General features: G+C 41.7%; 1 protein-coding gene across 1 annotated transcript in view; it reads left to right on the top strand.

The window, feature by feature from the left end:
* Dnah7 (dynein axonemal heavy chain 7) overlaps positions 1-15,273 on the top strand; it is a 275,064-nt gene that overhangs the window by 236,756 nt on the left and 23,035 nt on the right. Inside the window, exons 56-60 of the mRNA XM_032901100.1 lie at positions 559-759; positions 5,670-5,831; positions 8,332-8,517; positions 9,722-9,859; positions 14,232-14,462. Of these exons, the coding sequence (XP_032756991.1) occupies positions 559-759; positions 5,670-5,831; positions 8,332-8,517; positions 9,722-9,859; positions 14,232-14,462 (918 nt within the window). The remainder of the gene's footprint in view (positions 1-558; positions 760-5,669; positions 5,832-8,331; positions 8,518-9,721; positions 9,860-14,231; positions 14,463-15,273) is intronic.

The raw sequence follows: 15,273 nt of genomic DNA, 5'->3' as shown, positions 1-15,273 counted from the left end.
ACAGTGCTAATGGAGGGCTCTGTGACCTCTAGCATTCACTATAGAGGTAATAGTGATAAATATTGAGGCTTCAGGATACACTAGCTCTTACCCTTTAAAACATCCTTCTCTCTCAAACAAATGATTCTAGTTCGGAGTAATATTGATTTGTCTTCAGTGGTCACATAACTCCCAAACTCCCAAATCTGGCTGCAGCAAGAAGAGGAGGTTAGTCTTAATCTAGCTGTGGGTAAAGAATTATTTTTTAAATATTTCAGAAACATCAGTTCAGGCATGAACACATTAGGAAGGCTTTAGTCTTTGAGCCCACTCTGAACTACTTAGCACTTCTGTAAGCTGTAAAGTCATGTGAATTAATTTTATCAGTTGAGTGACAACAATCTGGGCCTTTTCAGTGAAGCATGGTGACTCAGAAACGAATGCTGAGCTTTTGCTTAAATTGCAACAATTCCATCTCTGTTTTATAGATGTTTCTTCCCCCTTCCAGACTGTTCCTTACAGTCGTTGAGATGACTCTTGAGTCTTACTCATGCTTGTTTGTGATTTATTTACTCGCAGGAGTTAAGCCCAGAATCAACACACCCTGATTTCCGAATCTGGCTGACGAGTTACCCATCTCCAAATTTCCCTGTGTCGGTCCTGCAGAACGGAGTGAAAATGACCAACGAGGCACCAAAAGGACTGCGGGCTAATATCATCCGATCATACCTCATGGACCCGATCTCTGACCCTGAATTCTTTGGCAGCTGCAAGAAGCCTGTTAGTGATGGCTGAGTCCTGTCACCCCAGCCCTGTAGAGCAATTCAAGTGGCCCCTAGTGATCAGGGATGTGTGCACAGAGTAAAACTACAAATTAAATAGGCCCCCTGCTCTGCAGCACAGTTGGTTTTGATTACTGATTATTGACTGTGCTGAAGTCAATTTTATTAATATTTTATTTTAATTTTACTGCCAGCCCCAGTCCTGCTCAGCTGAGAGACTATGGAGTATCATTAATAATGTAGGCTTCTGTTGAGAGAGTCAGCTGTAAGCCATTCCCAGCGCAGATCTGCAAGGCTGGAGAACTTGTTCCAGGATATGAGCTGAGCCCTTTGCTATCTGGAACCATCGCTCTAAATTAAAACATAAAAACATTTCCTCCACATAACCATAATGAGAGCCAAAATGGTTTTCCTCCTCAATTGATGGGACTCATAAGGGTCTTTTCCGGAGCCACCAGGCAAGCAGGGAAAACACCCACTGTTTTCATGATTAGAATTCTGTCTGAATGTCTGTGACCCAAAATTGTTTCATGATGTTTTGCTGTAATTAAAAATGGAAGGGCTCTTTTATATGAAGGGTTATGAACCCTGATGAGTTTTGCCATTCGAAAGCTCATAGTTGTTCAGACACATAGAAGTCTGAACATTACCTAAGTGCACAACAGGAGAAACACTAATGTATTTTCATTAAGCAAAAATTTGCACATACACACACTCATGCACACACAAAAGAAAAAAGAAAGACATCTACACATATACATTCAAGGCTGAGTTCACCTTGTCCTGAGCCTCCTGAACCTGTGTATGGCTGCCTTTTGTATTGATGAGGCTTGGTAAAGCTGATAACTGCCAGAGTTAGTGGGGGCATCTCTCCGTATGATAGACTGAACAGAGCCCCCTTGGCAAGTGTAACTTACCTTCTCTTTCTTTTCAATTAAAGGGTCTCTCCCAGAGTAATCACATTTTAGAGGTAGAGGCATTTATGAAACAGCTCCCACCCAAAATATAATCTCATTAAATTCTACAGCACTTTACAACTTTACATTTTAACTTTTATTTGAAAATGATGTTAGTATTTACAGGAAAATTGAAAATACTAAAAGAGTATAAGGGACAACCTATGTCCTTCACATTTACTTGCTATTAATTTTACTCCACTTGGTTTATTCTTTTGTGTTTCCCCTCTGTGTACTCAAATACATTAATATCTGTGTATATATTCATTAGTCTCTCTGTGTCTCTGTGTCTGTGTGTCTGTCTGTCCACTCTCTTTTCTCTCCCCCCATATCTCTCTCTCTCTCTCTCTCTCTCTCTCTCTCTCTGTGTGTGTGTGTGTGTGTGTGTGTGTGTGTGTGTGTGTGTGTAAAACATCAGTTGAAGGCAACCTAGATATATCATGACCCCTTATCCTTAAATACTTTTGGAAATTCCTAACCCTTTGATATAGAGACACAATGTTGATACCTACAAAGTTCATACTTGCAACCCATGTACTAAAGTTATCCAAAACTCTCAGAATATTTAAACTTTTATGTTGGGTCACGTTCATAGGTGTTTTGTGGTGCATGAGGCCTGCAGGTCCCATGTCAGATACATTTATGTATGTTTTAGGAATAGGGACATTGTCTTACCTTAGTATCGTTATTACCCTTTGTAAATGTAACTGTCACGTCAATCTCTCATGTGGTTCAGTGTTGTCAGCTAATAGCCTCATTTCGTTGTCTGTAAGAGAATGGGTGTAAGGTCCAGGGTCACACTTCTTTCTTATGTCTGTTTTACTTTCTTCATGCTGTTTATGCTTCATCCCTGTGGTGCTGGAGATCAAACCCAAGCCTGCGCATGCTTGGCAACTGTCCTGCCTCCAGCTTGCTTCCAGGAGTCTGCTTTCTTTAACCGGAAGCATTTCCTCGGCCCTCCTTGCCTTACAACACTGTCATTTTAAAGAATGCACTTCATGATATTGTTTTAGCATAGAATTTTCCTCACTCAGCATCTGTGTGGCATTTTCTAATGATTAGATTCAGTTATTTTTTATTCTTAGCCAAATTATTAAGTAGGTGATGCTGTGCCTCAGTGGATGAAACTAATTTTGATCATCTAAAAAGGCATTGATTATTTTCTCCACTGTTTAATAATTGGTTTTTCTCTTTCATGTGGGGGGGGATGTCCCACCTTCCATCCATATTTAGTATCCACTGAGCATTCTCACTCACTGGGTTGGTCCTTAAGTGGTTATCCCTCAGCTGCAGCACTCGGAATGTTCAATGCTTGGCACTTACTCCTCTAAGCAGTGGCTTCTTCCAATGTTGGTATGGACATAGGGTTTACTGATCCCCCCACCTCCAATGATTTGCAATTCATTGGTCAAAAACTTTATACTCATATTATTCCAGTTTAGTCAATGGAGCTCCATTAAACTGGTTTCTGTATGTATTTCAGCTTTAGGAAGTCTATGCTGTTTAGCAGCTTTCACTTTCTAATTGTAAGATATTCCAGGCTCGTCTTGGAACCTTCATGATTCTGTCACAGAGCCAGCCAGACATTTTTCCAAAGAGCTCTGCTTTTTTTGAGTGGTTAATGGTACTGAAGAATTCAATGGATATTAGATGACTTCCTTGGTACTTAAATATAGACACATAGCCAGGAATAGTGGTGTACTGTAGTGAGAAATAATAAAAAAGGAGTTACCATCCCACAGTACCACCTGCTATCCTCTTGGGCCCAGCAGTCTCACTGCCTCTATGGCTAACCCCAACAGTGACCACCCATCTCGTTAAGTCATTATGGCGGGCCACTGCCATGCCACCCCGTGTAATGACCGACCATCTCACTGTTCACAATTCCCAGTAACCCATTAAAATCAAAACTCTTGAGGCTTGTAATTTATCAATCAAATTTATATCAGTAAATTCTCACCCCACAAAATGTCCATAACAATAAACTCAGATATGAACTGCCCAGCTAGATAAGACAAAAACAAATTGTCCTGTAATAATCCATCCCTTCTGTGATATTCATAGCTACCTGTGACTATTTAAAGCCACATGGATCTGGGTTGTCCTTCTCTTCCTCCATCTTCCTCCTTCTCCCCCTGGTATTCTCTGTTCCATCTCCACGATTCACAGCCTGCCTTTCTTTTTCACTGCCCAATCACAGGCCTTGCCTTATCGTGTGCCTGCCCTCACTGCATATAGACATCAGCCCACAGTGTACACCTTTAATTCCAGTGCTGTGTAGGCAGAGGCAGGCAGACCTTTGTGAGTTTGAGGCCAGCCTAGTCTATATACTGAGTTCCAGGATAGCCAAGGCTAAATGGAGAGACTCTATACAAAAACAAAAACAACAAAACATAAAATATCTAGGCATGCAAACATACAAATGTATATATGCATGCCCTCTAGGCACGATGACCGCATGCCAGAGTTTTCAATTTCACTGCATCTGCCACATCCATGTCTTTCCTCATTTCACATTTGTCTTTTCTTTTACATTGAGACATCTGGCTTCCAACAATTAACTATTGACTTAATGATTCAATATACACAAAATAATTCAGAGTAATGCTAATTCAGTGTCTTAAGTTTATGCTACCTCTCTTGTCAGTCCTGTTTTATTCTTTCTCATCTCTTTTTTGGTTGATTTTATATTTCCTTGTTTTCTATTTTCACTTTCAAGTTTATTCTGAGAAGGGACCTTACACTGAAGGATAAAATTAAGTCCTTTCTGTGATGTTTCTGGGTTTTGCTAAATAATAAAGTATCTTATAGTTACTTTCAGTTGCAAGGAAAGCTTGAGTCAGAAATTGGGAGGTATGACATAAAATGTTAATTACTACTTCATTGTTATTAAAATATAGACTTTGGATTCTCGAAGCTCTCACCCAGTGTTCCTGACTGGCTGGAGGCATGCGATCAGGGGACGAGAATGAGCGCCATCCTTTTTACGACATCTGACAGTTAACAGCTGCTGGTACCGTTCACTTCACAGCAGCTTTGAAACAAGAAGGGGCAGATACTCCTGATCTTAGCTGGAATTTTTTGATCTGGGCATGGGTTTGAGGTGATACTCCTCCTCATGCCCTACCCACCTCACTTCTGATCTAGTCTGTTTCGGGATCTCCAGTCTGCCCTTCAGACTGGCTCTAACCGTGAGGCTTCCTCAATACATGGTACACATTGTCTTTACCAGCATCCCTTACTCCTTGGGATTCCCACTAGGTTGGCCCACGGCTGAACTGTGTACTGGTGTTTCCCTCTGATCTTCTACCTTCTGTCAGTGGACTGATTCTTTTTCATGGCTGAGTTTTGCATTTTCCCACAGTTTCCAGCTGTTGTGTCAAGTCTGGTGGCCCATTGATCTCTTCTTAGTGAGGATGACTGCCTCCCCAAGCCCTTCACCAGGGAGAAGGGGAGCAAGCTGACTCCTAGCATAGCAGTTTCGATGTCTGAGGAAATCATTCTACAGTCATACCTCAAACCCTGCTGTTAGCATGCTGTATTCTTGAAGTTTTGGAACTGCCAATTTAGGTCAACTCATCTCCTTTGAAGTTTCCCCACAATAGTCTGGGACTGTAAATAGAGTTCATAATTCTCGTGTGTTGTGTTGCTTCGGTTAGAGCACTGCCCCCCCAAAAAAAGTCCTGTAAAATTTAAATTAGATGGACTTGCTCTGTTTTCTGGAAACTTAGTATACACAGCCATGTGGTCCAATTGGACTTGAGTGTGAATGGGAAGATTTCTGCCTGAAACACCTGTAGAAAAACACTTGCATTTTAGTGTTTGGGGGATGAAAAGAGCCTCATATTACTTATAAGCAAAGGAATGTAACTATACTAATTTAAAAACATTGCAAGTCTGATGTAATGTTCACAGAAAAATAATGTCATGGGACAACTTCTTCTCATTACAGGAGGAATTCAAGAAATTGCTTTATGGCCTCTGTTTCTTTCATGCTTTGGTACAAGAGAGACGAAAATTCGGACCCCTGGGGTGGAATATTCCTTATGAATTCAATGAGACAGATCTAAGAATCAGTGTGCAGCAACTCCACATGTTCCTGAACCAGTATGAGGTACCATAAACATCGCAGCGAGAACCTTACCTTTTACTCTTTATCATGTTGTAAGTGTTGGTGCAGTGAGCAGGGACTTCTGATTAATTCTGTTCTTATGAAATAAATTGCAAGGCAGTTCCCAATAGCCTACTAAATAGTACATTATTATAACAGGAAATTGTAACTGCTTTAGGAGCTAGTTAGGATGTCAGTTTGTCTTTAAGGAGCCTGTATTTTATCATTTACTTTAACACATAGTCACCTGTAGAGATTTAAGAAGTAATGATGTTATATTGATTATAAAAAGAGTATAAATTAGCTGAGTTTGGAAGTGGGGTGGGGCAAGAGGATGATCAGTTTCCTGAAGCATGAATTCATTTTTTGAGAACCTCTTCTCCCTTCTTTCCCCACTAGCCTTTCCCCTCCCCTCCATTCCACTGGACTCTCCCTTACTCTCCCTCTTTCTCTGTCTTGCCTTCCCACTCTCTCAGGAGCAGCAAACATTAAGCCTAATGGGATGTCCTCTTTACTCCTTGCCAACTGGGTGTAAACAATTGAAACTTTGAAAAACTGTTCTGTAAACTGTTTTAAGTGCCTGTGAGAGTAGGGAGCTCTACCCTCTTCCCGCCCTCAACAGCAAGTTGTTTAAATTTTAGTAGAAACTTATTCAAATTTAGCTGGATATCTTTGATGAAATCTATCACTGAAATATTAAAAAATTCAAACTTTTAACTTAGTCTTGCAAATGGGGAGGATTGAACTTTATGTCCATAAAAGCAAACAAGTTACTAATGAAGACCAAGCATCCAAGTGGCAGAAACATTCAAATGAACCACAAGTGTGATACAGTGTTTTCTTCCAGTCAGACCTCCAGAAAGAAGGAAAGGCACTGATAATTAAGACAAAATAAATGCCAGAGCGGGAGGCATATGAGCTAAGATAATTATACAGAACCAGTGAGGAATATTGGTAGTTAGCAATTTGAATATCTGGAGAATATATTTTACCTTAAAATATAGTCTATAGTGAGGAGTTAATTAAAATATGTTTAAGTATGCAAGTTTGGTTTAATCACTTAAAAAATTAAATCCTCTGTATCAACATGCTAAGGGGAATTTAAAACACAAGATCCTATCAGTAATTACAGAAAAAAATTGACAAAAATCCCATATTCATCAGTGATAAAAACACTCTCAGTAAAGTAGGCATCCAGAGGTGCTTGGTCACCACAAAAGGGATGTTCACTTCGTCACCGTTCCACTGCTGTAGAAAGGCACCACAAGGAAGGCAATTCCTATATAAGAAAACATTTAATTGCAGGCTTGTTCACAGTTTCAGAGGCTTTGCTCCTTGTCGTCATGGTGGTGAGCATAGCGCTAGAGCAGTATCTGAGAGCTACTTCCTGATCTGCAGGTCAAGAAACACACACACACACACACACACACACACACACACACACACACACACACATACACACACATACACACACACACACACACACACACACACACACACACACACACATACACACACACACATACACACACACACACACACACACACACACATATACACACACACATACACACACATATACACATACACACACACACACACATACACACACACACACACACACACACACACATACACACACACACACACACACACACACACACACACACACACACACACATACACACACACACACACATACACACACACATACACACACACACACACACACACACTCACACACACACACACACACACACACACACACACACACACACACACACACACACACACACATACACACACACACACACACACACACACACACACACACACACACACACACAAAGATAGCTCTGTTAAGTAGGAAGTGTGGTGAAATTTACACTGTCATGGGGCACAAACACCTGGAGTCCCCAAAAGCCAGAGAGCCTGTAGCATCCTCCCGACAGATGCTCCCAGCATTGGTTTGATGTTGTGCTTCTACTCTTGTGATTTTAGTTACTGAATTGCAGCCACAGAAAAGTAATCTAGGAAGCCAGGCAGGCAACACTAAGAATTGAACCTCAGTAGGAAACATGGCAATGGTACAATACCTCTGGAAGAGAAAGGAGTCAGATGATTTAGCTATTAAACAGAAAAGAGAGAAGGCCAAGTCTCGACTTAGGTTAGAACAAATGTTAATGACATATGCACAACTAAGACCCTCAATCTTAGTTTAAAAATATTATTAACTCAAATCACATGGTTGATCATTAAACGAGTCAGCAGAATACAGGAGTTTTGGTCTGATCATTGACTGAATGAAAATGAAATAAAACACAAGAAAGATCACGGGGACAGCAGCAATAATTAGTGGGAAAGTATGTAAAAGAAGGTCATGTTATTGCAAACTTCGAGGAAGATGTTTAGCTTAACGGTGGTAGCGAAGCTCAGACACTTCCCCTTGCCCTGTGCTACTGGTCTCTCCTAACTGGCTGGTGACGGCGGGTCTCCATTTTAGGAACTTCCGTATGATGCTCTCCGCTACATGACTGGGGAATGTAATTACGGAGGCCGGGTGACGGACGACTGGGACCGGCGTACACTGCGCAGCATTCTCAACAAATTCTTCTGCACAGAATTAGTCGAAAACCCAGAATACAAATTTGACTCAAGTGGCATCTATTTTGTCCCTCCTTCTGGTGATGTAAGTATGTCCCCTTTAAGAAACCCAAGAGCAGAAAAACATGACACTCCTGGGAACTGACAACTAGCTTTTAATGCTGATTTCCTACAAAACTTTTTAATTTTATTGTTCATCTCGGCCCATGCTTTCTAAGCTGTAGAGGAACCGACCATACCCAATGTACAAAGTTAGGGTTTCCTATTCACTGTGATGTGAGAGAGTTTTCTTGGTGACTTGAGGTGTTATCATTGTGAGCTTGGTGTTTGCATAAAATATCTTGTCACAATTAAAATGAATATGCACATGATGGGGCTCATAAAATGTTAACATTTAACAATTAACATTTATATCGTGGTTACTTTTAGGTAGTCCTAAGTAATGGTCTCACTGAAGGGTCTCATTAACATTGTATCACTCTTTACAAACAAGGAAGCCAATGCACTAAGGTTGAAGGGCCTGACAAAGGCTGTCAGAGCAGAAGGCAGAGAATCACTGTGGCACGGGCCCTGCTCTCTCTTGCTTTTCCTTCCAGCCCCACGCACTGCCTTCAGAATAACTGCACATGGTAGCTTTCAAAGGCTTTCCAGTGTACTCCAGTCATTTCCCATTTGATTCCCAGAGTCAAATAACATGTATGAAGGATGAACCTGAGGTTACATGCATGAGCGTTATGCAAACCCATCATACACTAAGGCTGATGCTGGGGTAATAAGACCAATAATGATGAGTTTTTGGGAGTTAAAAAAAAGTGAAGGGACATGTATGTGACGTGATCTACATCATAGAACTATTAGTGGTCAAACTTCCATGCCATGTGTTCATGGATGTTTATGTGTGATTTTATGAGAATTAGTGAAAGCATGACTTTTTAAGAATAAGTTGATCTTTCTTTTAAGATTTATTTATTTTTATGTGTATGAGTGTTTTGCCTATATATGTATGACCAATTTCTATCTTCATTGTCATATTCCTTCATATTGCCTAATTCCTAGACACCTCTTTCCTTGTTAAAAATATTATAACAATTAGACATCTAACTTTCCTCTCTAAATTTGCCCATATTTGTTTAACCCTTGTCCTGAGCTGAAAGAAAGAGAAAGCGTGCAGTCTTGAGTCGCCCAGACCCGTCCACTCCATGACTGAGGACTGAAAGCCATTGTGTCCAAGCCAAGCTCTACCTCGTGATTGAGTCTAACCTCCTGACTTCTTCCGCTCATCTTTGCAGCACAAAAGCTACATTGAATACACAAAGACTCTTCCACTGATCCCAGACCCAGAAATCTTTGGGATGAACGCCAATGCCGACATCACTAAGGACCAGTCCGAGACGCAGCTGCTGTTCGATAACATTCTCCTCACCCAGGTATGTACTGTGTGAGGCTTGCGTGGCTCCTGAGCTGAGCCACCACAGATGTGTCTGCCCCACCGTCCAGCAGAGGCGCCGACAACACTGCCAGAGTGAAGAAGCTCTCAAAGTCAAAGAAAAAAAATCCACATCATCCCTTAATTAAGACTCAGCACAGAGAATGTGGGCATCAGCCATTTTCTTTCCATCGGTCTTGTTTTGGAGCAAAGGTCTCTTTTTGAGTCTCTTGCTTCTTGGGATTCCATTTTGTTTTGCTTTCATGCCTAAGTCTTGCCCCCCAAACAGCATGTTATCTTTCTTTTGTTTCTCTTAGTTGGAAACCATCATTTTAAAGATACCCGAGAAGCAGCCTGGGAGCCAGATCTGTGCAGATTTTACCTGTTTTATTTTCTAGTCTCCCACTGATTTAACAGCAGTTGCTTATTTTATGATTCATCTTTATTTACTTTCCAAGGACATTTTCCTTGGTTTGCATAAAAAGCTCCCTTTTCACTTTTATTTTTACTAGATTTCATAACATTTGAGTATATGATAGCCGTATTATAAAATGCATTTAAATAGTTTATGGGTAGAAGGCACCAGAAGGCACAAAATGCCCTGCTGATGGAACTTATGTGCCCAGGGGGGCAGAAGAGTAAAATCTTAAATGTGGGCAGCAGTCGGTGAGTTAAACAGTTGTTAATTCTGAGTTCAGTGAGAGGAACCCTCTCTGTTTAGAGGGTAACCTCAGGTTTTTGTTTTATTTTGTTGTTTTTTAGTTTTTTTTTTTCTCTTGTAATTTTTTGGAAGCAAATTAATCTAGATGCTAGGAGTTTCCATGCAGGTTAAATAAACCGAGGATGTCCGACTGTTCAGTCAGGAAGATGCAGGTGTATTTTATGGCCCCTCAAAATGAAACAGTGATGGTTCATGTTCCTACAGTGCTAGGACCCTGATAGCCCTACTTAGAGACCTGTCTTTGCTTTAATAAAGCAACCCAGGGAACCTGGGACCTTTAAAAAAAAAATCCTGTTCTATAGATAGGAAACTGAGGTGCAAGAGGATTAAGTTTGACCAAAGTTGGGGAGCCCAGTTTCAAAGCCAAGCCATGTGACCCTCACCAGATTGGCTCCAGAACCTGTGTTCTGAGCTGCTGTCCTGCACTCTTTCCTCTTCCAGATTCTGTAGCTGGAAAGGCCAAGAGTTAGGAGGATATGGGGTGTGTTATAAATGTGTACATTTATAATGCCCACTAAAACTATTTTAATGTTCACTGTACACACTGATCACATGAAAACCTGTTATTGCCAGATTACACACAAGGGTACGTGGACAAACATGAGTAAGTCAGCCCCGGGGGCTTCAGCTACTTGTCCTGTGTGATAGTGTGACAGCAGGGTTATTTCAGTGTCTTTGGCTTTATTCAAACTTGCCACTGTGTATCACGTTGCAGAACCCATAAAACAGTGGGCTCCTTCCAACCGAAAATGACTCAGAATCAAACCAATAAGTCTGAATACACGGGGGTATCTCCTCAGTATGTGATTAAATATTTCATAATCCTTGGGCTCAGATTGGCAAGGGTGACTCTCATAATGGGTAGGCAGTGTCTCTTGAGTTACAACTCAGAGGCAGAGACCAGAACCGCAGAGCTCCATGAACTGAGTAATGGTGACAAGACTTTTGTACTAAATGTCCTTAGCCAATGCACGTCTCAGATTAAAACAGAAGAGGCAGATAACAGAGTCAAGAGGATAATTTTTATCAGTGATCTTTTGCTTATGCTCAATGATCACACCTTATCTTAAGGAGGAAAATTATACACCCAACCATTGAACTGAAGTCGGGGACCCTTCAGTTGAATTAGGGAAAGGCTGAAAGAAGCTGAGGAGGAGGGTGACCCCACAGAAAGATCAATCTCAACTAAGCTGGACCCATAAGATCTCTCAGACACTGAGCCACCAACCAGGCAGCATACACTGGCTGGTCTGAGGCTCCTGACACATACACAGCAGACGACTGCCTGGTCTGGCCTCAGCAGGAGAAGACTTGCCTAACCCTCGAGAGGCCCCAGGGAGTGGGGAGGCCTGGTAGGGGTTAGGGGAGGACATCCTCTTGGGGACAAGTGAGAGGAGGAGAAATGGGATGAGGAACTGTTAGAGGGTGGACCAGGAGGCAGGAAACAACTGGACTGTAAAAAAAATAAAAGTAATTTTTTAAAAAAAAGGGAAATTATAAAATCAATGTGCTGTAGGCTCTCTGAAAAGGCTAAATTCTGCAAGGTCTCTTTTAAAATAGAGCCCACTCATCTTTACTCAATAAAACAAAGACAATTGAACCGGGTAAGGCAACTCAACTTGTAATGGCAGCATTTGAGAGGCCAAACCAGAAGGATCTCAAGTTCAAGGCCTGTGTGGGTAGATCAGTGAGCCATGCACCCTGCCTTTTGACTATGCATTGCTAAGTGTGTGTCTGTGCCTGTGTATGTGGTGCCTGTATGTGGTGAGGTCATAAGATGAAGTCCGGTGTCCTGGAGTTGGAATTACAGGCAGCGGTGAACCTTCTAAGCTGGGGCTGAGAACGGACTAGAGTCCTCGGCAAGAGCAACAGGTACTCGGCTGCCAAGCCCTTTCCCCAGCTGCTTCTTTGTTTCAACTAAATAATGAAAGGGGGCGGGCGGGCATGGCGTTGAGCTGGAGCTTAGAGGTGTGGTGTTTGTCGGGAGCAGTGCTTTCCCAACCTTCTGAGTTCTGAGACCATTTAATAGAGTTCCTCACTTGATACAGTATCCTCAACCATAAAATTATCTTCCCTGTTAACTCACAACCGTAATTTTGCTACTGTTATGGATTGTGATGTGAATATCTGTGTTTTCCGATGGTCTTAGGTGACCCCTGTGGAAGGGTTGTTGGACAACCTTCAACAAAGGGGTCACAACCCACAGGATGAGACCCACTGGTTTAGCATCTTTGAGGCCACAGTTTCCATTGCCAGTCAGTATAGGTAGAAAAGGGAAGGAAGTGTGGGGACTGTGCAGGAAAGGTATCAGGAGTGAGAAGCCAGCTAAGCAACCACGAACGAACAGAGGAGCACCACTTTCCAAACCTTCAACCCCAACTGCGTGTCGCAGGTGAGGTAAGAGGATGTCTGACATGAAGTCGTTTTCTTACATTTTGGTTAGTTATAGGCCTCACCTCGTGTGTGAGGAGTGAGTGTGTGTGTGTGTGTGTGTGTGTGTGTGTGTGTGTGTGTGTGTGTGTGTGAGAGAGAGAGAGAGAGAGAGAGAGAGAGAGAGAGATTCTTTTTTAGGTTTTCTGTTTCCTGTGTTTTAGTGGGAAATAGAAAATAGAATGATTTCTAAAGCATTTATGCAAATTATTCTGTAAATGCAGTAAAAAGAAAGATATTTCATCTAATCGGGGTCCAATATTCAGTATTTTTTCTTGTATTATTTGTTTTAAATATTAATTATAAACTAAGTACTGTAAGAAATAATTATTTGATGGGAATCATTCTTCTTTACTAGCAGGCATTTAAAACTTTCTAGCGTTTAATCACTTTATTGTCAGATTTTATAAACTCCTCTAGTGGTATGTAACAGGTAGGTAGAAATCTAAGTTAGAATGATAGTGTTCATAGAATAGAATGTTTAATATTAACCATAAAGAGACCAAGAAATGTAAAATAGGAAGGAGACTGAAGTCAGTTTCCTTGGACTGGAAAAATGTGAGCTAGTCAACTGTATTCCAATAGTGCTTATTCTCCCCCAGCAACCTCCTCACCCCAGGAGTATATTTGTTCTCAGACTTTTTAAAAAGTCATTCCAGGAAATAGAGATTCATTTATGAGATGTCACTATAAACATGAAACAGAAATTACATCAGATGCTCCTTCCCAGGTTCTGAGGGGAATCACGAATGCTCACCTTCCCTCCCTAAGCCCGAGCCGCCTTGAGGGAATGAGCTTATTTTCTTTGCCCTACAGGCTCAAGGAGAAAGCTGCACCTCCATTTTTGGCAACCGGTATACATAGATTATTGGCAAATAGATTTGTGACAAGCTTTCTTGGGACACGCTCACATTCCCTCCTTGTGGGCGTTGGCGTTTGTCATTGCCCAGCTGCTCAGTTGAGGGCACCAGGCAGTGGGATGTACAAATGTTCCCTAAGGTCCTGCTTCTCTGGGTACATCACACGCTCTTCCTCCCCCTGCTCCACAGTCACCTCTGAAAACTCCATTCCCTGTGGCTCTTACGATCCCTTTGATAAATCTTGTGTGTGAAGAATTATCAGTACAACAGATAGGTTGGTTCTTAGATGTACCCATCAGTTTTCCCCTCTCAGCTGTCCTTTGACCTTTACAAGGATGTTCGTAATCGTTTGAACTCTTCAGTCTCGCTCATCAGGTTCTGGAGCAAAGTCATCGGATGAGGTAGTAAATGAGGTTGCTGGAGACATCCTGGGTAAACTTCCACACAACTTCGATATTGAATCTGCCATGAGGAGATACCCAACAACCTACACTCAGAGCATGAACACCGTCCTTGTCCAAGAGATGGGCCGTTTCAATAAGCTGCTGATAACCATAAGGGAATCATGCATTAATATTCAAAAAGCGATCAAGGTAAGGTGAACCAAGCAAAAGATTCGCTACGTTAAAGCTCGCACTTTCATCAATTTAGCAAATAGTTTCAGGTACCGGCAAGGACTATTCTTGATCCGCAGTATAGAAAACAAGTCCCTGAACTTGGTTAGGGACTTTATTAGTTGTAGAATTCTGGGGATGACAGCTGATAAAGAGATGTATAGGTACAGTGGTATGCGAGACAGCACCGTTTACTGGGAAAGGTGCATGCTGAGGCGACATTGTGCCTTAAGGGGAACGAGCTCACATGTTAGCAATTAGATGAGCAAAACATTAAACAGAAACATACAAAATCGTCAAAGATGTATTTTATTTGCATTTGTTTGTGTATGTGTTTGTGTGTATATACTCACAAATGTGTGCTCATGTGCCTGTGTATGTGTGTGTGTGCATGTGTGTGTGTGCACGTGTGTATGTGTGTGTGCGTGTGTGTGTGCGTGCGTGCCTGTCTGTCTGTCTGTCTGTCTGTCTGCATGACCAGGTACATAATGGCCTTCTCAGCCATGACTAGAATCTTGAATTTTATTTCAAAATACAAAGGCATTAGGAGTTTTCAGGCACCAGTGATATTTCACATATTTTGAAACTCACTCCTACTGCTGCCAGGGAGGATTGTAAGGAAGCAGGATGATAGAGAACTTAGGTAAGGAGTAAGCAAGAGAGGAGCCAGGGACAACTCCCAAGTGTTTAGCCTGAGCGAGTAGAAGGCCCAGGAAAGGGGATGTTTGAAGGAGAAAGTTAAGAAATATAGTCAGGTTACTTTTGAAGTGTTTCCTAGAGTCAATGGAGA

Source organism: Rattus rattus, chromosome 4 (genome assembly GCF_011064425.1).
Source record: "Rattus rattus isolate New Zealand chromosome 4, Rrattus_CSIRO_v1, whole genome shotgun sequence".
Taxonomy (NCBI): domain Eukaryota; kingdom Metazoa; phylum Chordata; class Mammalia; order Rodentia; family Muridae; genus Rattus; species Rattus rattus.
The sequence above is the reverse complement of the archived record's forward strand: the minus strand, read 5'-3'. Positions and strand labels throughout refer to the sequence as shown.